This window comes from Mytilus trossulus, chromosome 13 (genome assembly GCF_036588685.1).
Source record: "Mytilus trossulus isolate FHL-02 chromosome 13, PNRI_Mtr1.1.1.hap1, whole genome shotgun sequence".
Taxonomy (NCBI): domain Eukaryota; kingdom Metazoa; phylum Mollusca; class Bivalvia; order Mytilida; family Mytilidae; genus Mytilus; species Mytilus trossulus.
In genome coordinates, this window is record NC_086385.1 from 33,947,006 (window position 1) to 33,972,888 (window position 25,883).

Consider the following 25,883-nt stretch of genomic DNA (forward strand, 5'->3'; position numbering starts at 1 on the left):
ATTTTCAACAACCAAAAGAATCCATAAAATCAAACTGGATAGAAAACGTGCACAATGTTACACCTGGTTCAAGTTTGTTTTTCATTTTTTCTGGTAGATATGAACATGATGAAGTGCATATAATTTTAATTTAAGTAAATATATGTCTGATTTTGCTCATTGTTGAAGGCTGTTCTTAACAACCAATAGCTGTTAAAATTTACATTATTTATATAGATAGTTGACAATTGACAATCATACTTTTTATAGTGGCAGATCCAGGGGGTTCAATGTATTTGAATTGGACAGGTCATATGGTTGGAACCACCCCTTTGGAAGGATCTACCCCTGTTTTCATGATATTAGTTTGTATCATTAAACAGTGGCCAATCCAGAAAATTTTATAAGGGAGCCCACTGACTGACCTAAATAGGGGTTGGGGAGGTGGCCTCTCCAGTCTTGCTTCAGTGATTCTATCTCAGGCATAGATTACCTTAGCTGTATTTGGCAAAACTTTTAGGAATTTTGGTCCTTAATGCTCTTCAACTTTGTACTTTATTTGGCCGTTTTAACTTTTTTGGATTCGATCGTCACTGATGAGTCTTTTGTAGACGAAACGTGTGTCTGGCATATACATGATATATATACTTAATTTAGTCCTGGTATCTATGATGAGTTTCGTTATTTCCTATATATAATGAATCAAATTTTCCCCACAAAAATGGGTCCCTGTCTGTTGACCCCTCAATCTGACTATGATAAAGTACATTTAACAAGTGTCTTATTTGTCAGTAGGTATAATGTGTCTGAATACTGGAATAATTAAGATTATCACCTGTATTTATAAGTCATCCTTAAAGCTTAAAAAGCAACGAACACACGAAACATGATTCAGAGCACTTTCTAACACACAAGAGTCATTAAGACCTTTACTATGAATATTTTTACATTGCATGTTGTACATGGTTGCATCTTCATTTGAAGTCATTTATTAACATATTACCTGTAGAAAATTGATCATGAATAATTAATGGCATTTGTCTACTTTTGATGCACTGTGGATTTGTTCAACAAATCCAGGTTAATCGGTACAAGATGTAGGTTGGGCTGCAGTAAATAGGTTTTGTTTGATAAGGTTGCCGATATTGACTCCACGTTTGTTACAGGTGATAAAGTACGGGAAATTATAAAAAATCAATAAGATTATATAAAGAATGGCTTAATATGGTCTTTGAGTCTTAAAATATTATAAGAGAGGATATTATAAAGACAATTAACGTTAATGATAACACGTGCATGTGGTTATCTTCAAATTATGTAGTAGGAGTGTTTTAAGCTTGGAAGGTTTTTATTATCTACCTTTAATTGACATTTTAAACAAGATATGGTGTGGGTTTTTTTTCAAATTATAAGGGTTTAGGGGTAAGAGGTCATTCTAAAAAATGTCATCAAAGGTAAAATCAGGTTAAGCTTATCTAGCCATTGGGAGATTCCCAACCCATGATAAAATGGAAAGGGGGGGGGGGTCCAGTTTTATATCCACATTTAAATGCATTGATTGTCAAATAAAAGGGGGGTTGACAAACCCCCAAAATCCTTAGGGCACCCTGGATCCCCAGGACATACAAAACATACCAGACATGCTGTTTTCACATACAAAAATTTATGAATATTCTATAAATAGGTACATCTATATAAAAATATATGAATCTTATGCAAGCATAAAGATAGAGTATTAAAATTAAGATTTATGTCAGTTTTTTTGTAAGCCTTAAGTTGCGGATATTGAATTTTTAAATTAATTTTTTTTGGTATCGGATAAGTGCAGGATATTTAATGAAAAGCAGTAGGATTATTATAGGAATGGCTTGATATGTTCCTTGAATTCTAAAAATAATATAAGAAAGGTGGATATTATATAACATAATATTATAAAACACATGGTTATAAGCTTAACTTTACGTAATGGGAGTGTGTTAAGCTAATTAATGCATGCATGGAAGTAGCTTTTATTTTGATGTATAAGATATATTTTTTTTGCGAGGGTTTAAATCCTGAAAAATGCAATCAAATCAATCCTTCTTTTGATTTAGCTTAGTTGGCTCCATGTTTGAAAACCTGATAGCATTAAATCACATAAAAATGTAAAAATATGTTAAATATTTCAGAAGGCATACTAGATAATGCATAGTGCAGCATTTCACCAACTAGAAAATTTATGATGATTCTATATTATATTGTTTATAAATGCATAAAATTGTTATGCAAGCATCAGATATAAAGCGTAAAAATGTTATGAAGGCACAAGATGTAAAGCATAAAATTGTTATGCAAGCATAAGATATAAAGCATAATATTGTTTTGCAAGCATAAGATATGAAGCGTAAAATTGTTATGCAAGCATAAGATATAAAGCGTAAATTGTTATGCAAGTATAAGATATAAAGCGTAAATTGTTATGCAAGCATAAGATATAAAACGTAAAATTGTTATGCAAGCATAAGATATAAAGCATAAAATATAAAGCATAAAACTGTTATGCAAGCATAAGATATAAAGCATAAAATTGTTATGCAAGCATAAGATATAAAGCATAAAATTGTTATGCAAGCATAAAAAATAAAGCATAAAATTCAAGATGTAGGTTAGATTTTTAACTAATATTTTGCTTTAAGGTTGCTTATCATCATGTGAAAGTAATTTTTGTTTTGGTTGATAAATTGCTGGGAAAGTAATAGAAATCAATAAGATTGTTATGAAAAAGGCTAAATAGGGTATCAAGTTCTAAAATATCGTAAGAAAGGAAAATATAAAGACAATTAGCAATATCATATGACACATGTTTTTCTTTTCTTAATATTATTGGAGTCTCAACTTTGAAGTTTTTATGTGTGAGATGTAGCAGGATAGATTAGAAAAAAATGGCTCGGAGGGGATCTTCTTTTCTATGTTCCTTAATTTTTTAGGCCATTTATTTGTTTGTTAAATTGTTTTCTATCCTTTATATTTTTTGGCACTTTGTTAATTATCTATATTTTCTCTCTTCTAGATCTGTAAGCCCCATCTATGACCCTCTTTAATAGGGTATCATGTTCTTAAATATTATAAGAAAGGAAATTACGAAGACAATAAGCGATATCATATAACACATGTTTTTCTTTTCTTTATGTTTTTGGTGTTTTGTTTTAGTTTGTTTCAATATTGTACAGCTACTCAGAATTGATCTTATATGATTCCAATAAGAAACCAATAAGTGACCAATAATGTAAAGAAAAGAAAAAATACCTGTTATATGATCGCTAATTGTCGTCATAATAGCCTAGGCTGGCTTAGACCTCTTATAGAAAATCATACCATATTAAGGAGGATCAAGATGCTTCAGCACTTTAAGCATTATGAAAACAGTTAAAAATTTAGAGAATATTGTTGCCCAAAAACAAAGAATACCCCAGTGAGGTAACAAATGTAGCAAATGCTCTGAATTTGTGATACAGTTTTTCGCCTTATTATAAGAATGGTTTGTGTTCACAAAATGAAAAGAGCCATCAACATTCATCTAAAAGTCAATACACACACACAAAAAAAAATGTTTCGTCATGTAAGTTGTTGACCTGTTGTAGTTACGAAAATTTATAAATTTGGTGAGAAGTTTAGCCTTATTTGGTATTACATGTATGTCATAGGAGGACAGGCTAATGCAATATGCATGTTGTTACATACATAAGTTCATATGAGTGATCAAAATTTACATATTTCAGTCAAATACTTTCTTCAATTTACATGCGTTATAACCCATTTGCATTGTTAAAAGATGACAATATTGTTTTTATTTGATCTTGTCATGAATCATGATAGAATTATTTTGTGCAAAGGTTGCATTTTTACATATTTCTATCTTGTTTTACAGATATTTTTTTTAACATTTTGGGGTTATATAAGAATACATAAATTGTATCTATTCAAAGATGTATAAATATATACATAAACACATAATCACAAGATGTAATGCTGTCAAATATCAGTATTTTTGTTTTTAATTTTATCTTACATATTTGCTTTAAGCCTTCAGGTTCAACAGCAAGTTAGAACAAAACATAAACATAATATGAATATCTTTTTTGGGGGCTGATATTAGGCTTTAATTAAAACTGTTAGTCACAAATTTTATAAAGATCAAGGTTGTTGATCACAGTTTCTACACTTTTCAGTGACCAGACTATATCATAATCACTTTCATATATGAGGGATCGATGGAAGGAACTTTTTCAGGAATTCTTTAGGATTATGCGCTATTTAATTGTGGGATAGTTACAAGGAATATCCAGTTATTTCATCAGGAATTCTAGAATTCTTATGCTAATTATATCGTGATTGGGTATGGACACTTTAATTTCTCAGGAATTCTAGATTTAACATTTGTTTTCTCTCGAATATATATGATAAGGATGAGAATTTCATTTTGTGTCAATCATAATATGATACCAAACTGATTACTATGGTCACCTAATATTGTCAATAAAATATGCATGTTTAAAAATAATGCCAAAAAAAGATGGCAATTTCTCTCTCGGTTCCTCATGCTGTATATCTTGTTACGCCTTATCTATATATTCTTACCGGATCTGAAAAAAAAACAGATTTGGCTCTGTGGTTACATATTTAGAATAGTGATTTAATAAGCTTTTTATCTTTTGCAGGACTTTTACTGTTGAGTGATAGTAACCATGACACTGGAACGAAATGTTCAGCCTGAGTATTCTACCGATATTATGACATCACGAAACACGCCTGAAAATCCCACCGGTCAAGATGAACCAATCAACAGTAAGAATGCGCCCACCACACTTAATGTGCTCACAAACAGTGATGATTTTGAATTTGGCAATAGGTAGGTACTCAATCTATGATCTCCCACACAAACATGTCAGATTCATATAGGTACTAAGTGGGGACAAGACCTTTTTTTTTAGCCACTCAATGATATAAGTGACTGCCATGGATAGAAAACTAGGAATTGATAGTAAATAATAAAAACAAGTTATTTATAATATAGTTATGTTCATATATATAGTATACAGGAAAACTGGAAAATAATAGAAATTCAAAGAAAACAGATTTTGGAAAAAGAGGGAAAGGTAAATAAACAAATTGTCCTGTCCCCATTAGTACCTGTGGTCAGGTTAGTAGAAATTCTATCGATCCCCATTTTTTTATGGGAATTACTGTTTTAAATATTAGGTCACAATTTTGGTGTACAATAAATGTGAGGCTTAGACTTCTGAGGGGGGGGGGGGGTGCAGTGTTCCTGGGGCCCTCTTTTGTGGGAAAAATTTGGTTGATTATAAAGGGAACCACTAAAGCAATCAATCGAATCTCCAACACTCTCAGCATACAACTATTAAAATTTTCTACCAGAATACAGTAATTTTTATCATCCTGAAATTGCATGATATATTTGCCACTGGACATTAATTTTAGCAAAACAACAATCAATCAATTATTTAAAGAGGAATGATTGTAATAATGAGAGACCTTGTGAACTTTCAGTAAAGAAGTAATAATATGCTCACTGAATGGATGGATTGCTGTTTTTAATGACAATCCCACTTCTCAATTTATTATGATGCAATATAATTTGATGTTAGTCATTATATTTTCTCCTCTTTGAAATATTATATAGGTAAAATTTACAATTTATTTAAATCAATCAATAAATAATTTTACAGCTTAACATCAATTAATTATGATTTTAATAGGAATCGTATTTCATCATCACTGAGTCAGTGTGTATTGGTATTTTGCAATATATACCTACTTCTTCTTCATAATCAGGATAAATAATCAGTGAGGTCAAACATAGAGGTGACTCAGAAGATGATTGCATAGCAATGTTTATAAGATGCTTTATTGAATCTAATCATTGTTGACAAACATTAGAGTAGATTTATTGATTGTTTATATGTATTTATCACAACTTATTCAGCAACATTTGTATATCATCCTTCTGTTAATATTTTTAACAGATTCACTTTTAAATATGTTAGTAGTTTTTCCAAAGAACTAAAACCAACATTGTGGTCAATTATTTTCACATGATAGTAAATACAAGCTTTTTTAATAATAGGGGACTTACAGAGCATATAAGTCTTATGTTTTGCAGTTAATCTGCCTTTTCTAATTTATTTATGGATAAAAAGGACAAGATTCTTAGTTGATAAAATTTAAAAGAGATAGGAGAGCAGGTAGAAAAAGATACATGTTTTGTGTACAATTTCTTCTAAATGCTTTTAGATTTAGGCTTCAATTTCGCATTATCAACTTCTTATGTTTGAAGCAGACCTTTCAATTAAGCTGATTGTTTGTAAATAAAAGAAGATGTTCACCTTTCATGTCATTATTAACTGCTGTACAGTGGCAAGAGGCAGATTTAGCCATTTTTAAAGTGAGCCCCGGGGATTCACAACCAATGAGAAAGGTGGGTTCAAATATTTGTCCACATTCAAATGCATTGATCATAAAAAAAAAGGGGGGGTTACAACCCCCAGAACCTGCCAATGGTGGCCTTTAATTGCTTACTTCAATATACCACCTCGTTTTGATTCTGGTGGGTGGTATACTCATTTGCAATCCATCTCATCTCAATTTTATATTAGATGATTTTCAACATTTTCAATACCTGATGGTGAAACTTTATGTATTCAAATTCCTTACTTGTAGAAATCAGTATAGATGACTTTTCTTTTTGTACCAATTATTATTAAACATAAGAAACTCTAGCAAATTCATAAATATTTTTAAATATTTTTTTAAAAGAACCTAAAATGAAATATATTCTTAGTCACTGCCTCATATATATATATAAACAAACAGTAATGTACTACTCTGACAAATCAAATTACCAAGTTTTATATACAAACTCTCACTAATTAGAGAGACCATATTATTAGGAAATAATATCACTAAAATATAATTAGAAAGACACTTAAACCACATTAATCGGAAATAATACCACAATTTTCTTAGTATAAACATAATAATCACCTGTTTATATTGTTTATAGTGTTTATAGTGTCACTGATTCATCACAGCGACCTAATTGATGATTCAGTGACACAAATAGAATTACTATCATTATAGTATTGGTAAGTAAAAGAGACTGACTCAGCCAGTCAATCAACAAAGTGTGACCTTCAGAACGACCTTGACTTTCTGAACCGCAGGTGTGCAATCATAGTATAGGTGGGCAGCTGGAGATATAAGATCACTTGTAATTTTGTATTGATGAAGCTGATTATAAATTACTCCAATTAAAACAATATGATGTTTAAACTGTTGTTTTGATGAGTCAATAATGTTCAGTGGAAAGATTTGTGTTGAATTGAGCCAAGAATAATATTCTTAAAAAAAAATTAAAGTATTTTTTTTATCATATATTACTTATTTTTTTATCAACTTTTTGTTGTTATCTTGGATTTTTTTTTATCATAAATGAAAATGTTTAATGACAATCCAAAAGAACCAAAGAAATATGATATGCTTGTCCCTAATCTTCCAAAAGTCCGATTGTTACAAAACTTTTTGAAATGGAGCTTTCAAAAAGCCAAGGCAAATTTCTAAGATCAAAAGAACAAAAAAAACAACACCCTTCTTCAAACTGTGCTGAATTCTGAGCCTATAATGATCATGCAGATATGTTTTTTACCAAGCATTCATTGTATTGAGGCTTTGAAATAGATACACCAAAGAACTTAATTCTAGATCTGTTGTGGTTTTTTTATGCTTTCATTTATTTGTTATAGAATTTTTTTTATTATAAATATGTAATTAACTCTTGAACTTCCACTTAAAATGACAAAACCTAGCTGTCATTGATAATAACTGCCTGATCAAGAAAATTTTGTTCGTGATGAAAAGATAGAATGAGAATCAATCCTCTACTAAAATGGTTAATAGGCAGACGTATTTGGTATTGTGCGCCTTAAATTATTTATAATTATTGTAAATCATGACCATCTATGGTACCCATAATCCTCCTGGCTAATATTTGCCCACTCAAGATTAGATAAATCAATAAGTAGTAAGTCCAATTAAATTGCTTCTTGTCTCAGAGTTCTTAGAAAATTGGTGTAGGCTCAGGGAAGGTCTGATGCATGGAGCTTGTTGTTATCTTGTTTTAATGACATAAAACTTTAGTTTTGTAATAATGTAGAGGTAGTGCTAGGTCACATGGTCGACCACACCCCTATTTTGCTTTGTGGTTTTGTAGCTTCAGATGTATCTTTGTGGCTAAGTGGTTTGACTTCTGTTGATATACATTTTTTCAGATGAGTGTAGGTATAGATCAATTATGGTTGACCCAACTCTAATTTGTTTTGTGGTTTTGTAGCATGAGATGTATCTTTGTGGTTATAGTTGTTTGACCTAAGAATGAAGGTATAGGTCACATACATAATGGTTGACCACCCTCTTATTTGTTTTGTGATTTTGTAGCATGAGATGTATGTTTGTGGCTAAAGTTGTTTGACCTAAGAATGAAGGTATAGGTCACATACATAATGGTTGACCACGCTCTTATTTGTTTTGTGGTTTTGTAGCATGAGATATATCTTTGTGGTTATATAGTTGTTTGACCAGAAGAATGAAGGTATAGGTCACATCCATAATGGTTTACCACACTCTTATTTGTTTTGTGGTTTTGTAGCATGAGATATATCTTTGTGGTTATATAGTTGTTTGACCAGAAGAATGAAGGTATAGGTCACATCCATAATGGTTGACCACGCTCTTAAATTTGTTTTGTGGTTTTGTAGCATGAGATGTATCTTTGTGGCTAAAGTTGTTTGACCTAAGAATGTAGGTATAGGTCACATGCATAATGGTTGACCACGCTCTTAAATTTGTTTTGTGGTTTAATAGCTTGATATAATCATTGTGGCTTAATCAGTTTACCTTTGTTGATAAAGATGTTTTGCAGAAGATTTTAGAGTTAGCATTGCTGTACATGCATGACATGTGAATCCATTTGTTTTTGTGGACTTAAATTTTTGTAGATTGAGGGAAAACTACAAGTGTTTTCATGCATGGATATTTGATTTTGCAAAGTCTGAGCGCAGTCTTAAACAAAATGTGTACTTTTAACATTTAAATTCAGGGGTTCACGGTTAAACACTTTATTAAAAAAAAGTTTTAGCCAATGAATAATACAGTTGTATTTTTCCATTTGTTTGTCATGGAGAACTGCAAGCACTTGATTATGACGAGTTGTAATTTCCCCCCTCTATGATTGCAGGCTTTATAGCATATACATCTTGTCTGATTGTCTGTTTATCCTTCCCTGTTACATACTTTTCCAATCTGTCTGACTCCTAGATAATTTGAATTTCTAGCAGCTAGTGGAATATATTATGCTTCTAAGCACAGCAATGAATGCACTTTTATTTTATTAGTTCAAAAGAAGCTTAAAAAAATAGCCATTGAATTTAAAAAAATTGACCACTTGTGAGAAAATTGGCAAATAACAGATAAGTGGTTTTAAACCTTTCATCTGTTAATTGCAAGTTTTCAAACATTAAGTGATCAATTAAAAACTTTATGCTGTAATATGATACAGAGCAAATCAATAGTTCAATATATATATATAAATGGTAATTTAAGAGCAACAACTGTAAAATATCAAAAATTTTATGTATTCTGACATGCAGTTCTACAACATGTGCAAGAATCTCAAAAATCAATTAAATTATTGTTAGTTTTTGCAGTTTTACATAAGTGGAACCAGGGGGGGGGGGGGGCTGCTCTGCATAAGTCATTCAGCCTCCACTCTTTTATGAAAAGTTATAGATCCCCCACTGATTTGCAATCTAACACAGCATGGCTTGTACCCACATCTATTTCACTCCATCAAACACACTCCTTAAATTAAAAACTCTATAAACTTTTTACATAACATTTTATTATATCTTTTATTTAGAAATTAATTTCCTTTGATTACATGAACTTTAACATAAACATATTTTTTTTTATCAGAAACTATCAATTACTTACATCTTAATATTATTTTTTTCATTGTTGACAACCCATATAAACATCACCCCAGCTTGTTTGTTTTGACGAGGTACTTCAACATCTGTTTTTGTAATACTTTTTAATTATTCTGACATGACTTTTTGTCTAAGACAGGTGGAGGCAATGTTTGCATTTGATCAACAACCCATGTATAGTGGATACAGCATATACAAAATTGCAGTAATAGAAGCATAACATTTTAAATGATGCTCATGATATTTACAGTAGCTCAAATATCAATCTGTCCGAAGCAACTGTCGGAATAAGACTTATTAGATGGGGATATGGGGTTTGTAATTGGTGAAGGTTGAAGAATGATTGTGAGAGGGGCTAGGTTGTTTGCCTCCCCTTATGAACTGTAAATGAATATTTTTCCAGTTGATTTAAATCTGGTTTGAATGTTGGCATCTATTGTATTTTTCTGCACACTTAATGCACACAGACAATATGCCTTTCTCACTCTTGTTTCCAGCCACTGATAAACGAAGTTTTAGGCTTTTCACAATTATTTATTTGGTTGCTGCCTCATGTTTTACATGATATACCCAAAGTACTTTTTAAACTAAATTGCATCAGATCCCAGTTGCTGGGACATTTGTACATATGTAAAACTGTCCCAACACTATGATACGAGCAGAATTAGCTATATTGTGATGGATACAGTGTACAAGGGTTGATAAGATGTTTTTTGGCAGTACCTCAATATTTGTTGATCATAAAATAATCAGTTTGACATGCATTTATCACTTATTGTATCAATGTGAATGAACGAGGATGGTTTGTTTTCCTCTGTTACTTGTTCTTATTGAATATGAAAAGGATTAAATTGATTCACAATGGTTCGGTAAGTTTTATAATGAAATTTAAAAGGAGGGTGGGAGAAAAAGGGGGGGCATAAATTTGATGTGTTTTATTTGTCTTCTGTGTTTTTTAACTGTGTTGTTCCTTGTGATATCTAAGAGCAATATTACTACCATCTTTGTCCAAAGGCTTTTCTAAACTAATTTCATTCTAGCTCACTATAGAATGAAATAGATTAATTGTTATGTAATGCTCATAGAGAATGATATATTCACACTATAACCCAATCAATAAAATTTCAATGTTTGTATTTTTAATGATCTGTATTCTGATGTACTTCAAAGATGAAATTTATTTATGGGAATCCTTTTTCACAGTATTAAATATCTTCAATGCTGAATGAAGCCTTCACACAAAAGTTTCTAATTTTATTGCATCAATTTTATATGTTTAATGAATGACAATTAAATCAGAATTTCCCCTGAGATTTAAGTTATATCATGAAAATAAAATTTCTCTATAATATTTTGAGAAGTTGGATTTCATTTGTGTCAGCACATATTAGCTTTCAAAAAAGCCTGACTGACTTATGATAAGGTTCATCAAATAAAATTGTTTTGATTCAATTTATTTATTACCAAAAATATTTAATAAGCAACCACATACCCTACATTGTACTCAGTGTAAAAAGTGAATTGTTTGTTTGCACAACTCCAGGGGTAAACTTGTAAACAAACCCTACGAAACTTTGGCTGAACAAGTTTAAGAATCTCAGAGTAGAATCAGTTTAACAATTTATTTTAATAAATCTAAACATGTGTTGATATGATATGGGGTCTGTAAACATGTTAGATTTCCATGCATATATATATAACAGATTTTTTTTTTTTAATTTCATATAGTTTTGCTGAAGACAAGTTTTAAATGTTTTGAAACAAAAAAAGAAATTTAGAGTTTTTTTTACTCAGAGTTCATGATTTTCAAATGTATGAGAGGAGTATAATGTGTTTTATGGACAATTATTCTTGTTTGCATTGTTGTATTGTTGTATTGCAGACAAAGGTCTGGAAACAGTCATATTTGCCAGTCTTGTCCTAAACTGAGAGTATTTTGTCCTTAATGAGTAATTGAGATTTAGGACAAATTTTATTTTTCAACAGAAACAATTTAGGTCATTTAGTTGAGATCTCATTGAAAACTTATGTGTTCTCTTTCATGAATCTTTTATTATAAAGGTGCCAATGTACCTGAGTTAATTTTGACTGACATGTAACATACAGTTGAGTGCATATCATAAACATATTCCTTTAGTTGTCAAATAATAATAAATAGCTTGTCAAGAAAATGTGCAACAACAAAATAAAGCCAGTATCATTTATTAGCTAGTTGTAGATGTGCAGATATTTGTTGCATAGCCAAGTTGGACCTTCTCCCATTTAGGTACACTGACTGTCAATCTCGAATATAAGGAAGTTCATTTTAGTACATTTTGAAGTACCTAAATATAGTCTCTAGGCAATATAGAAAAGGTGTACTGACATAAGAGGTCTCTCAACACATTTAAATAAACTCATCATAGATACCAGGACTAAATTTAGTATTTACGCCAGATACGCGTTTCGTCTACAAAAGACTCATCAGTGACGGTCGAATCCAAAAAAGTTTAAAATGCCAAATGGAGCTATAAATTTCATTAGTAGAATTATTAAGCCATATTAATTTTGTATATTATAGGCTTTAAAAACATCACCTAGCGTTGTTAATTATGTGTATTGGCGCATATACTATATTTTTATGTGTTACAGTCTCTACCTATACCATTAAGCTTTATTAGAATAAGTGTTGTTAATGATATCTTATTCAAAACTGATAGCTTTAAGAACTCAATGATATATAATCTAACCTGCGAAAATTAAATACATATAAGAAGATGTGGTATGAGTGCAAATGAGACAACTCTCCATCCAAGTCACAATTTATTAAATGTAAACCATAATAGGTCAAAGTACAGTCTTCAACACAGAGCATTGGCTCCCACCCAACAGCAAGCTATACTGGGCCCCAAAAATGACAAGTGTTTACATTTAACCATTCAAACAGGGGGAAACCAACGATCTCATCTATCTTTATAACCAGGAACATTAATAGACAGATAAAATGAACCACATAATAAACCACAACCACTTAACAACAGGCTCCTTAAATGCCTTCAAAGTCTGATCTCTTATAAGTCTTGAAGTCATTGTGTTTAAAAGTGCAATTACAAATGACAGGAAAAATGTATAAATTCTTTCCAGACTTTTCCTTTTTCTAGACCCCAATTAATTTTCTTTCCTGTTAATAATATCCAACACCTTGTTGATATCAGCAACCTATCCCAAATATCTCAAGATACCAGCAAACCTCCTTCCTGCAAAATATATCATGTTACACAAACCCCCTTCTCTAACTTAATTTGATCCTATCTTTTTGCGAAAAGACGATCCATCTTTCTTATTAGAATTGTCACAGAAAATCTTTTGAGACTTCTGCAATGAAAATAAATGTAAAAAAGTTGTGTAGGATGAGTGTTTATCTGGGTAACTTCTCTTGATGAATGTCTGCAAGAAAGATTCAAGTCAAGTTAATTAGTTAGATAAGACACTTATTGGAACCTTTTTTATTCATTTAAACATGCGAAATTAGTGTCAACTCAACATTTTTTTTTAAATCATTCCATAAAATCTGGCAACACATTGCAGTTCTTAAGTAAAAAAAAGAAGATGTGGTATGATTGCCAATGAGACAACTATCCACAAAAGACCAAAATGACACAAACATTAACAACTATATTATAGGCTTTTTAAGGTCAAATTTTTAAATAAGACATTATTATTTCGATTTTTGCATTGTAATTAATATTGTTAACTCGAAACAATTTCCTAAAATTCTAGCAACAATTATCTAGGTGAACTTTCAAATAAGTTGAATTTTTAAATTAAACTATAAATCTATAAATAAACTACCAAAAATGAGTTTTAAATGGAATCTTGCTTAAGAAGTTTATTTCGCAATGTGTAACTTAATACATGTATATGCCAGTAGTATATGAACAAATGATAAGAGTCCACTGTATAAAGGCACTTTAGGTCACATTTTATAAATGCCTTATAGGTCACCTGAGGTCACTTTTAAGGAAATTTGAAAGGCTTCATTATGAATAAATAAACGCCTCATGTTAAGGTTGCACTATAGTCCTTTTAAAGTGAATGTAGGTTTAAGGTTGCCCGAAAAAAAAACAAGGGCATTGAGCTAAGCTCTTCAAGGTCTGTATTTTTTCTCAAGTAACTAAAAGCTGCCTGTTGAATTCACTGTGATCAACAATTGTTAAACTAACTTGAAATCGTAGACTAATCATGAAACTTTTATTGCATTTCTTATCATTGATTTACCATGTTCGATTTTGACTTTGCCAGTGATTTGTAGTGAAAGCTAGATGTATAAAAACATCATGTTCATTCTGATCTGAAGATTTTTATTTTCTAGTCCTGTTGCTGTATCAATGAATCCTTCTGACAAAAATTGCCTTGTTTCATAAGGAAGTTGAACTTAATCTGTTGCTAACATTAGGAAACGCCATTATACAGTACTGCTAACATCACAAATCATCTGAAAAATTAATGAAAAACTCATTAAAAACCAATCCGGAAACAAAATGCTTCATTATACAGCATTTCAACCCAAATGTAAATCCAAAGGAATTTAATTTTATAAATAATATTATCCAGTTTTACAATTTCTTAATAGTTAGAAGCTGCCTGTTGAATACAAATAGACAAGAGTTTTACTGTACAGGTGTATGGAGTGCAGTGTAGCTAGATTTTCACTGATGCTTAATCGAACGACTATTCTATAATTTTAAAAAATAATTATTTTTTTTCTTCCCAAAATGAAGTACTCAATTATGGAATTGGACATTGCCAGCAGATTGTAGTTTTAGATGTCTATAATCATTATGTTAAAACATCATCTTCATTCTGATTTGCCAGTTGCTGTTATCAATGGATCTTTCTGACAAATATTGCCTTGTTTCATAAGGAAGTTGAACTTAATCTGTTGCTAACATTAGGAAACGCCATTATACAGTACTGCTAACATCACAAATCATCTGAAAAATTAATGAAAAACTCATTAAAAACCAATCAGAAAAACAAAATGCTTCATTATACAGCATTTCAACCCAAATGTAAATCTAAAGGAATTTATTCTCCAGTTTTACAATATCTTAATAACTCTCTCATTTATATTCCATTTGCTGTTTTAGTTTTCTTGGAAGAATCTATCAACAGAGATAACAAGGTTTGATCGATTTGAAAGCATTGGATCAACCCTGGTATACTGGATACAGGGGAAATAGTTTAAATGGAAATATAGATTTCTCCATTGGGAGAATTGTAAAGTTTATTAGACCCATGATTCTTCCTGTTTGCATGGTTTTACACTTTTCATTTTCGGGGCCCTTGATTTATATTATATCTTGCTGTTTAGTGTGAGCCTAGGCTCTGTGTTGAAGACCATACTTTGACCTATAATGGTTTACTAAATACCAATTGTGACTTCGATATATATATAAAGAGTTTTCATTGGTACTCATACCATATTAACTTAAAAATTTTATTGAAAGTATATACATGTATTGTTTAAAGCTGTGCCATGGCAATCATACCATGTCTTCTTTTTTATATTGATGAATTATTGTTTCTTAGTATAAATAGTTTGTGACTTTAATTGGCCCTTGGAATTATGCTGTGCAAGTCTCAATGTTCTTCCAAGTTTAAGGAACATGTTCTTTTGGTACCAACCATTCCTAAAATAGTATGCTCATTTTATTTAAGAACAAAACTTTTAAGTACTTTATAGTGTATCATGACTTTTGGAATATATGACAGGAAAGCTTTCAATTACTAAAGAAATTATACCAAAAAGCAATTTACCATTAATTAATTATCTTTCCATATGCTAAAAACTAATAATATTTAGTTAATTGGAACAGTGAATTTCAACATTTTGCTAATCTGCATATAGTTATATCAAGACTATATATCCAACGAAGCTTCTAGAAAAACATTACTTAGACAGCGCACTAACACTAAAATTCATAGACTGCCTATGCCAAAATCTACAAAATTAGGGATATTTTAGGGAACAAAAGAGATGCATCCACATAATAAAAAAGTATTGAAATTGACACTCTTGCATGATAGTTTGCAAAATATTGCTGTAAATCCATGGTAACTGATTCTTCAAGTTTCTACTGTACGGGGGTTGAAAACAAATTGCAACAAGTTATCCATAAGATATATGGTTAGTTATTGACCAAATATTTGTACAAACAACTTGTCTTGATTCCAAAATAGCGGAAGATGGGCGATTCTAGCTTAAAACCTAAGAATAATCAATGAAACGGTGGAATTATGTCTTCTTTAGCCCTCTCTTCATTTGCTTAGTAGTATTGATTGAAGAAAAAAATATAGGATTATCAGATTTTATGGGTTTTGTCGGATCAGATGTATTTATATATCATTATCTTGTCACAGTTTTATTGCAAAAATTGTTCAGTTCTCAAAATGGTAATTAGATATAAGAATTTAAGATTTGGTTTGATCAAGTGGCAATAAGACAAATTAACTCAAATATACACAAATTAGTACATTACATTTCGTAAATTTTTTATTGAAAATCTTTTAACAAATTCCAATATATATAACACTGAATTTCTTTGGATTTTATAGTAAATTTCTTTTAAGAACATCTAAGCACTAATATTTTGTATATGGATTTAACAATTTCACAAAAATTACAAGGCAGTCAAAAAAATTGTTCACTCCTGATGCTATGAGCAGACACAAAAATTGAATGATTTTTTTTTTAAGAATTTGAATTTTATATAAGCCTGCAAAAATATCTGTTATTTTATGGATAGATAATGCAATTAAAGAACACAGTTTCAAATGTAAACAACGTTCTTAATAGATTTTGGTTTTCCTGTTTGAATGGTTTTACACTATAGTAATTTTGGGGCCCTTTATAGCTTGTTGTTGGCTGTGAGCCAAGGCTCCGTGTTGAAAGCCGTACATTGACCTATAATGGTTTACTTTTATAAATTGTTATTTGGATGGAGAGTTGTCTCATTGGCACTCATACCACATCTTTCTATATCTATCTCAGTTCATTTAAGGACCTGTCTGACTTTCTAAACAAAGAAGTGAGGTTAATGCTGTAAACTGTGTAGTTAATATGTTATGGGTTCTTTCGTGAGGAAATTATATACAGATTTGACTATTACCATAAAAAAGTCTGATTTATTTTGAGAAAACTAATTTACGTACGGCCTTCGTTAATGAAAGTGGGAGTAGATCAGTTTATCAAGGAGTGTAATTATGTCTTTTATAGTTTTTGTATGTTTTCAAATAATGGTTAATATTGATCTAGAAAGCCTAGAAAAAATAATCAAAGGTAGCTGACAGACAGCCTTGTACTAAACACATATGCGCTAGATTTAAGAAGATGAGTACCATATAACTATGAGGTGTATTTAGAGGGGTCCTAGGGGGTCTGAGCTGACCCCCCTTTTAAAATTTTTAGATCCACCACTGCAACCTTCACTGCGATATTAAAGAAATCTGAAATAAGGAACATTTTATCTTCTTTTAAGTATTCCATGTATGATAATTATTGTCTGGTGACAAAAATTGCCAATGAATAAAAGGGGCTTAGAAGTTATTAATTATAAACCGAGAGACAGCAAGACCACAATATATTATGGTGTTCAAAGATGCACAGATGTCTATGCAACAGCTATAACAGGTCCAAATTTCAGGAGTCTAGAAAAGTTGTGAAAAAATTCCACAGAGGGGGACTCAGATCTCACTAATGTCATCAATACTAAATTCTCTCAAAGACATGGAACATTAAAATTTTAAATAAAGATGTCCACTTGACCAGATTCATGACTTGTGACAGAGGTCATGATGAACATTAGACTGGGTTTAAAAAAATTGTAGATATTTTGAAACTTACTCTTTTAATCATGCTTACGTAGTCATTCAATTGTCATGCTCATATAATATTCCTTCGTAGAAAATAAAATGTATTGTTATAATTTTATATGGATTTACTTTTTCTTCTTTCAGTATGCTATATTTGGAACATGACATAGATCAGCTCAGTTTAACAGAAAAGTCCTCTGACTCATCGCCATCACCCACCGTACCTCACTCAGCTCCCGCCTCAACCACAACCCACCAAGACGAAGTTACCTACCGAGACGGTGTTACAGAAAGAGGATTCTTTGAGGGTCTTCTTGGATGTTTACGTCCTGTTTGGACAATCATAGGAAAGGCAGCAGTTAATGAACTTAAAAATGAAGGTAAGAGATGGGTATTATAGATTTAAAGGGAGATAATCTAATTGAAATGTTATATATAATAATGATATTATAGTTATAATGGGAGACAATCAGGTAGTATTTGAAATGTGGACTATGATGTAGACAATGGAAACTGGTTTAAGTACCAAATTAAAGAAATGTTTTTGTTTAATGTTTTTATAATCTTTTGTTGTTTTAAAGGGGGGTAATTATAAAAGAGAGAAATTGAGAAACAAATTCAGAGTGAACATTTCCCTTTCTTATTTCAGGGTTTTGTAATTCAGTCTACCTGTCTATCTTGTATTTTGTAGATGGTTATTTGTCATTTTAATGCTTTTTTTTGTATAATAGAAAACCAAAGGATATAAGGGGTATTTATCCATGACACAAATTCAATACATGCACAGAAACAAAAACAAAACAAAAAAAACACACAAAAAGAAGAGTTTGTTTTCAATTTATCAGTTTGACTATCCCTTTGATATCTTCTGCCTCTCTTTCATGTTGTTTTTTCAATATTTTAAAAGATATGTACAAAGATGTATCTTTCTCTGTAAAATTAAAAGAGGGACTAACACAAACGTTTCCCTCATGTGTAGGATTAAAACAGGGTTGTATATTAAGCCCTACATTATTTTCATTGTATGTAAATGAACTGGTTGAAATGTTTGACCACAAATGTGATCCGGCATGCCTTGATGATAAACAAGTGTCTTGTCTTCTTTATGCAGACGATTTAGTAGTAATATCAGAATCTGCATCTGGCCTACAAAATGCTTTAGATAAATTAAATATATTTTGTGAAAAATGGAATCTATCTGTTAATCTTAATAAAACCAAAATAATAATATTCAATAAAGCAGGGAAAATTATTAGAAAGCACAAATTCTATTATAATGGAAAATTACTAGAGCTAACCGATGAATACAAGTATCTAGGTATAATTTTTAAACCATCTGGATCTTTTACCACAGCAATTGAACAGTTATGTAAAAAGGCTAGCAAAGCTATATTTTGTATTAGAAAACTATTATTTTCTGAAAAGATGAATTTATTACCACATTTAAAGCTTTTCGACTCTTGTGTTAAACCTATTCTGTTATATAGCAGTGAAGTTTGGGCTACTATTAGTTTAGTGAAACAAAATACTACCATCGAGTCAAACTATGCAAACTTCAGTCCAAATAAAATTCAAATCAAATTTGCTAAATTTTTATTAGGTGTAAATAAAGGTGCTGTTAATAATGCTGTACTTTCTGAATTAGGTTTATTCCCGCTTTCATTGTCAGCCCTTAAAAATACAATTAACTTCTGGCTTCATATCATTAACATGGACAGTGAGAGTATGGTAAAGAAAGCACACAATGAAAACTTAAACTTTCCTCATGGTTTTTGTAGTAAATTAAAAGTGTTATTAAGTAAACTTGGCTTTCAACATGTCTGGGAAAATCAAAATACTATGTCAAAGAAAAAATTACTTTTTTCATTTCAAAAGAAATTAGAAGAGGAATTCATAAAATACTGGAAACAAGCTCTTTTTTGTGACTCAAATAATGGTAATAGTCATGGTAATAAACTAAGAACATATCGCACAGTTAAAAATAATTTTGAACTAGAAAAATATCTTCTACTGGACCTTAACAAAAGTGTTATTTCTAAAATGGTAAAAATTAGAATTAGTAATAGTAAATTACTAATAGAAGTTGGTAGATATACTAGAACACCTTTAGAACAGAGAATTTGTCCAATTTGTAACGATGGAATTGAAGATGAGTTCCATTTCCTCATTCAATGTAAAGCACTAGAAATTAATAGAAATGTACTCTTTTGTAATTTAAGTGATATAGTTCCATCTTTTGCTAATATGTGTGAACAAGATAAGTTTAGTTTCATTTTGAAAAGTAATGATACAGACATTAGTACTGTAAGTGTAGCTGGAATAAGCGATATGTATGATTTGAACATTCATTTAAAGCAAACATAATGTTGTTAAGAACTTTTATAGTATTAAAATATGTTTTTTTTTGTTTTTTTTGCTTTTGTCTGTTTGTTTGTTTATTTTTGTATTTGTATCTGTATTTTGTAAATGTCGTCTGGTATCATTTCTGTATAGGAATTTACACCAATAAAATTATTTGATTTGATTTGATTTGATAGTTATGTCACATGCAAGTATAGTTAATGGAACAAAATGGTGGTTATAATTGTTACTTAAGGAGGCTTTTCTAAAACTAACATCCTGGTGGAATGTTCATAATAGCTAATCCAAAGAGAATTGACAAAACTAAATCGTAAATAACGGGATATCCAACTTCCTGTGTGAATTTTCAGCCGATATTCTATTTATTCTATTATATGTTCCAAATATGGCATCTTTCCAAAACAAGAGCACTTTAAACATACAAGTTTTGAAATGAATCCTGAGTGAAGACTTTAAAAGGATTAGCACTGCAATGCTTTACATAATTTCAAATCCTAATATTTTTTGTATAACTTAAATTAACTTTAAATTACATGTGTTATTGTAATTTCAAATACTGTAAATTCAGAAATTATTGTGTGCATTTATTATTGCAATTTTGTCATTTTAAGTTAAAATGCTATTTGAAATTTTGCAATACATTAGTATTGAGAAAAATCCTGTTTCCATCATATGAAAAATTTCAAAATGTGAGTTTAAATTGTTGAGATTATAACCCTGTTGCATTATTTACAATAATAAAAACATCTCAATAAGTCCTGAATTTACAGTATAACGAAAGATTTAGAAATTTAGTGATGTTTTGCAGAAGCCTTTTAAAGTCTTCAAGGATAAAGGTAGAATTGCGTTTTGAAGCAATTGAAATAGCGCCAATATGGTATTGTTAAGAAGAATAGCCATGATTGATTTAGCAATCCGTTTGATAAAGCGATAATAATTGTTATGAATTGTAATTATGTAACGGTATTGATTAGCCTTTGGAGAAAAGTAATTCGACTGTTGTTTAAATTATATTCGTTAATTTTCATGTCAGATTTGATCAGTATTAAAGACGCAAGTCAATATTGCAGCTCAGTTTTCTTAATCTGTGTTTTGAAAATGTGATTGATGGCGATATCTGTTTTCAAAAGTACAATTTGTGTTCTTAGATACTGTCAAACAGAGTTATTTTTGTTTGAAAAAAAAAAGATTTGGTTTAAACGTCAATTAGACATTAAAACATGGTTGTCTGTGATCATACTGACACAGAAATTGGGGATACTACAGACAAAATTTATTATATTCATTAGGTACCAATTTTAATGTTTTTTTTTGGGTAGATGCAAACCACACATTTAGATGTTTAATAAGGTACAAGTTTCCTTTAGGGTTGTATGGATATTATGGAAAAGATGACCTCAAGAATCCACCAAAAAAAGGAGCTTCTTCAATTAAGTTCTATCATTTGCTAAAAATTAAAGTATAAAATTGTTTCCTGGTCAAGCTCAGTCAGGCAGACTTTGTTACTGAGACTTACTCTAACAACACTATAGACATTTTTTTATTAAGCATCTTCAAAGACCAGGCCAATTACGGTCATAAAACTTTCAAGTCAGTTTTTTGTACTCAATCATACTCCAAAATCAACCAATCAAAATGCTCAATTGCATGTTATGTTTTTGTGCTCCAAGCACTGAGCAAAGTTTTATGACTTCATGCAACCCCTGGTGTTTTTGGTTTCGCTCAAGTAAATTAAATTCTAAGAAAAGTACTGTAAATTCAAAAATTATTGTGTGCATTTAATATCGCGATTTTGTCATTTTAGACTAAAATGCGATTTTAATTTTTGCGATATTGAGAAAAATCCTGTTCAATTACAAAAAAATCAAAATGCAAGTTTAAATTATTGCAATTATTAAACCCTGTGGCATTTTTGCAATAATAAAAACATCGCAATAGTTTTTGAATGTACAGTATTTAAATTCTACTGGGAAATAGTAAACATTTACTATATGATTATTTTGACCTCATGACTTTTTTCTGTCAAAGATCATCAAGACAGAAATAAAAGCAAATTAAGACAAGAATTGATTCTGTCATGTTGTCAATAGAAAGGCACTCTTGGAAATGATTTTTGGCTACAAGTCTGTCTAGCTTTTCTCTGATCTGTTTTATTGTTATAGTTCAGACAAACTTAATTTAGGACATATAATATCATAATTTTATTACAAGCGATAAAATGATAATATACAATATCGGTTATCTTATAATTGATCTTGCATGTGATGCCCGGCTTTATATGGAGTTTTCACGAAATTTATTACAAAAGTTGCAACATATGCTTTTTTCACATTGCATTAAAAGTCTTTTTGTTGTTTAAATAGGCTGAGGAAATGTTGCGTGATGTTTGATAGTTAAAACTCTTCAAAACTGCAAATTAAGCTTTGTTTGCACAGCGGTATTGAAATTGTAAAATTTATGATATTAATATTGTAAAGATACACAGGGATAACCTTTCCACGGAAGTGAAATTATTGATAGTTTTCTTTACATCTAATAGCAGAATAGTGGTTTCTTAGATGGGTCAATTTTTAACATGTTTAATTGAGGCATTTTAAAATATATTTTATATAAATTACTAGAAAAGGTTTTTTTTTAAATTACAAAAGAATTTTTTGTAGTAAACATTTAAAAAATAAAATATATTAAATGACGTATTTTAGGGACTTAAAGGGTATATCTTGTTTGAATGTTCATGTGGACATGAAAAATTAAGATTAAGTTTTGTAAAACATTAAAACTAAAACATTGGCTCAGTAGAAGTCGGAATAGTGGGGCCTAGTACCAACATCTGAAAATTAAAAGTAAAAGAAGAAGATAAACCTGTAACCATGGTAACAGTGAGTCTAAGTTTAAGTCACTGTTCTCTTTTCTTTTTCATGCAGCCCCATTTCAGGCCAGTGCAAAGTTTTGAAAAAAAAGAGATGATTTAAATTTTACTTCAAGACCATAAACTATTTCACTGCTTTCCACTTGCTATACAATAATCAATTATTGGTACATGCCATACCCAAAGGACTATCAAAATATTCTAAAGAATGGTCAGACCAACAGGTCAAGCAGGTTCCATTATAATATTTCTCTTATTTTCTGCCCATAAAATGGAATCACATGGCAAGTTGCAATAACCAGTCCCATAAATAGTCATTGAACTTTGGCCGTACATCATTATTTTATGACTTGGACGCCTTGTTATTATCCTGACGTTTGACATTAGACATTGGATGAATTAGTAAATGCAAGAAGCCAAATAATTACCGATATAAAATGTATTAGAGAAACAGCTAGATGAGGAATAATTAGCTAGTCCAATATTTCAGATTAGAAATGTTTATGAACAAAATGAATGAAGATGATAATTAGCAAATTCAATATTTTCCAATTACAAATCTTTATTGGCAACTTGTAGAAAAAGACAAAAAGAACTTTAATTCACCATTCCCTTTGTATACAAGATGGATTTTGGTATTGACTTGATCATGATCTTTAGAGTGTTTTAATCAATTCTTCCTGTAATTATAGTTGGTCAGGCAAAGAAATAATTTGTCATTCTTGTAATTTAATGAATGTTTTAAACCATTTTCTTTATTGATATCTAAAGAAACATTTCAATAATCATTTTAACACAGCTGTTGAGGAACATTAGAAATTTTGAGTGAAAATTCTCATTTTACCATCTCTGGCTATAAAAAATGTATAAAGATCATATTTTCTCTTTTTCAATGAATATGTAAAACGTGTTAGCTCATGAAATATTTAAGCTTTGTTTGCCTGACTGCATGGATTAACAAATATTAGCACCCTAAAAGTTATGTAATACCAGTATCAATACTAATTGTTGTCGACTCTTTTGCCTTCAATGATTTGAATATTTTGTGTGAAAAATTAATTGATTTGACAGGATGCACTCAGAGTAATAAAATTTCACTATCCAATAATACAATTTTACACAACATCTCTGTTGTAGTCCATTAAAGAATTAAAAGTTAATTACATTTTAAGCCGATTTCTTAATGTTGCATAATACTCACAAAATACAAACAAATGTGTAACAGAGTTCCATTGTTACAATTTTTAATTTGCTGAAAAGTGCAATGTTTGGTTTTAGATAAATTTATATATATGGCACAATTCTCCCCTCAAAGTGTGAAAAGATACTGAAGAATGTGATGGTTTAAAAAAAAATCTGGTTTTATAATTTCCTTTTACCATATAATGCTATATTTCTAATAGCTCTTTTATATATATATATTTAAAAGAAGCTAAAGGGAGATAATCCAATGTTTTTTTTCCTCCAACAAAGAAATCTATATTACCTAGCAATATTGAAAATCAAATTTTGTTTTTGTTTGTAATTTAGTATTATTGTGGACAGTTCATGATACATTACGTCAGGTATATCCTCTTAAATTTGTTGTTGTTGACCAAACTGATGTGCATACCTGCAAACTTTCACTTTTTGCAGGGATTTCCCCCATGGAGGCTCCCAAATTGAAATTTTGAAAGAGCAATTTTATCCTCAATTTAAACAAAACAAATAATTTCCCTATGAATTTAGGCTCATTAAAGTATGAAGAAGCAAAAAAAAACAACATTAAAATGTATTTGCAGGCCCCATTGAAGGTTTTCTTGGACTATGACAGCCATCTTTCCTGCAAAACCCCCAAGGGCATTTTGAAAAGTTGGCAGGTATGGATGTGTAAAGATGCTCACAGTATTTCATTAGACATGATTCTACAGTCTACAAAATGCCAACTCCACCTTTAATTCATCTGACAATCACAAATGGCATTATTCATGATACACAATGTAATACTTTATTTAAATACTGATTATAATAGGTCTCTCAAGGTATAATTATTAATGCATCACTATTTAGGTATTTCATACACTTGCAAATAAAAGAATTTACTTATAAATCTTCAGACTGAAACATTTTGAATTTTATTAGACAAATTTATAATGAACTACAAAATGCCAATCCCACATTTAAATTTTTCTGATGATCAAAAATAGCATCATAATGATGGTGATATTATAGTTTAGATAGGAATGTAAATATAACAAGAAGTTCATTGCTCAAGATTTGTAAGATTATCCACTTGAAAATGAGATAATCTTACAGGCTCAGCCTCATTCAGTGTTTTCCATTAGATATACATGTATTTTTAATTTTAGTTTCTTGTGTATAATTTGGTGTTTAAGTATGACGTCCATTATCTCTGAACTAGTATAGATATTTGTTTAGGGGGCAGCTGAAGGACGCCTCCGGGTGCAGGAGTTTCTCGCTGCATTGAAGACCTATTGGTGACCTTATGCTCTATTGGTGACCTTCTGCTGTTGTCTGTTCTATGGTCGAATTGTTGTCTCTTTGACACATTCCCCATTTCCATTCTCAATTTTATTGTATTGTCTACAAAATGCCAACCCCACATTTAATCCACCAGACAATCAAAAACAGCATCATGCTTTTATGGGGATATTCTGAATTTTATTTCAAGAAATCCATATCTTAAGATTTATAAGATTTACACTTGCAAATGAGAATTTCCTTTTAAATCTTTTTGCTAACATTCTGTATTTTATTTAGATATATTCTGTAGTCTACAA

The 25,883-nt window shown here is 30.4% G+C and overlaps 1 protein-coding gene across 3 annotated transcripts in view; it reads left to right on the forward strand.

The window, feature by feature from the left end:
• The window catches only part of LOC134693947 (mitogen-activated protein kinase kinase kinase 13-like), a 68,009-nt gene that overhangs the window by 18,492 nt on the left and 23,634 nt on the right, over positions 1 to 25,883 (forward strand). For 2 of the 3 annotated variants that reach the window (XM_063554912.1, XM_063554913.1), the window contains exons 3-4: positions 4,677 to 4,867; positions 18,018 to 18,253. In XM_063554912.1, the coding sequence (XP_063410982.1) occupies positions 4,704 to 4,867; positions 18,018 to 18,253 (400 nt within the window). In that variant the 5' untranslated portion in view covers positions 4,677 to 4,703. Of the gene's footprint in view, positions 1 to 4,676; positions 4,868 to 10,809; positions 10,889 to 18,017; positions 18,254 to 25,883 lie in introns of those variants that run through there. The other variant, XM_063554914.1, reaches the window with a different exon arrangement.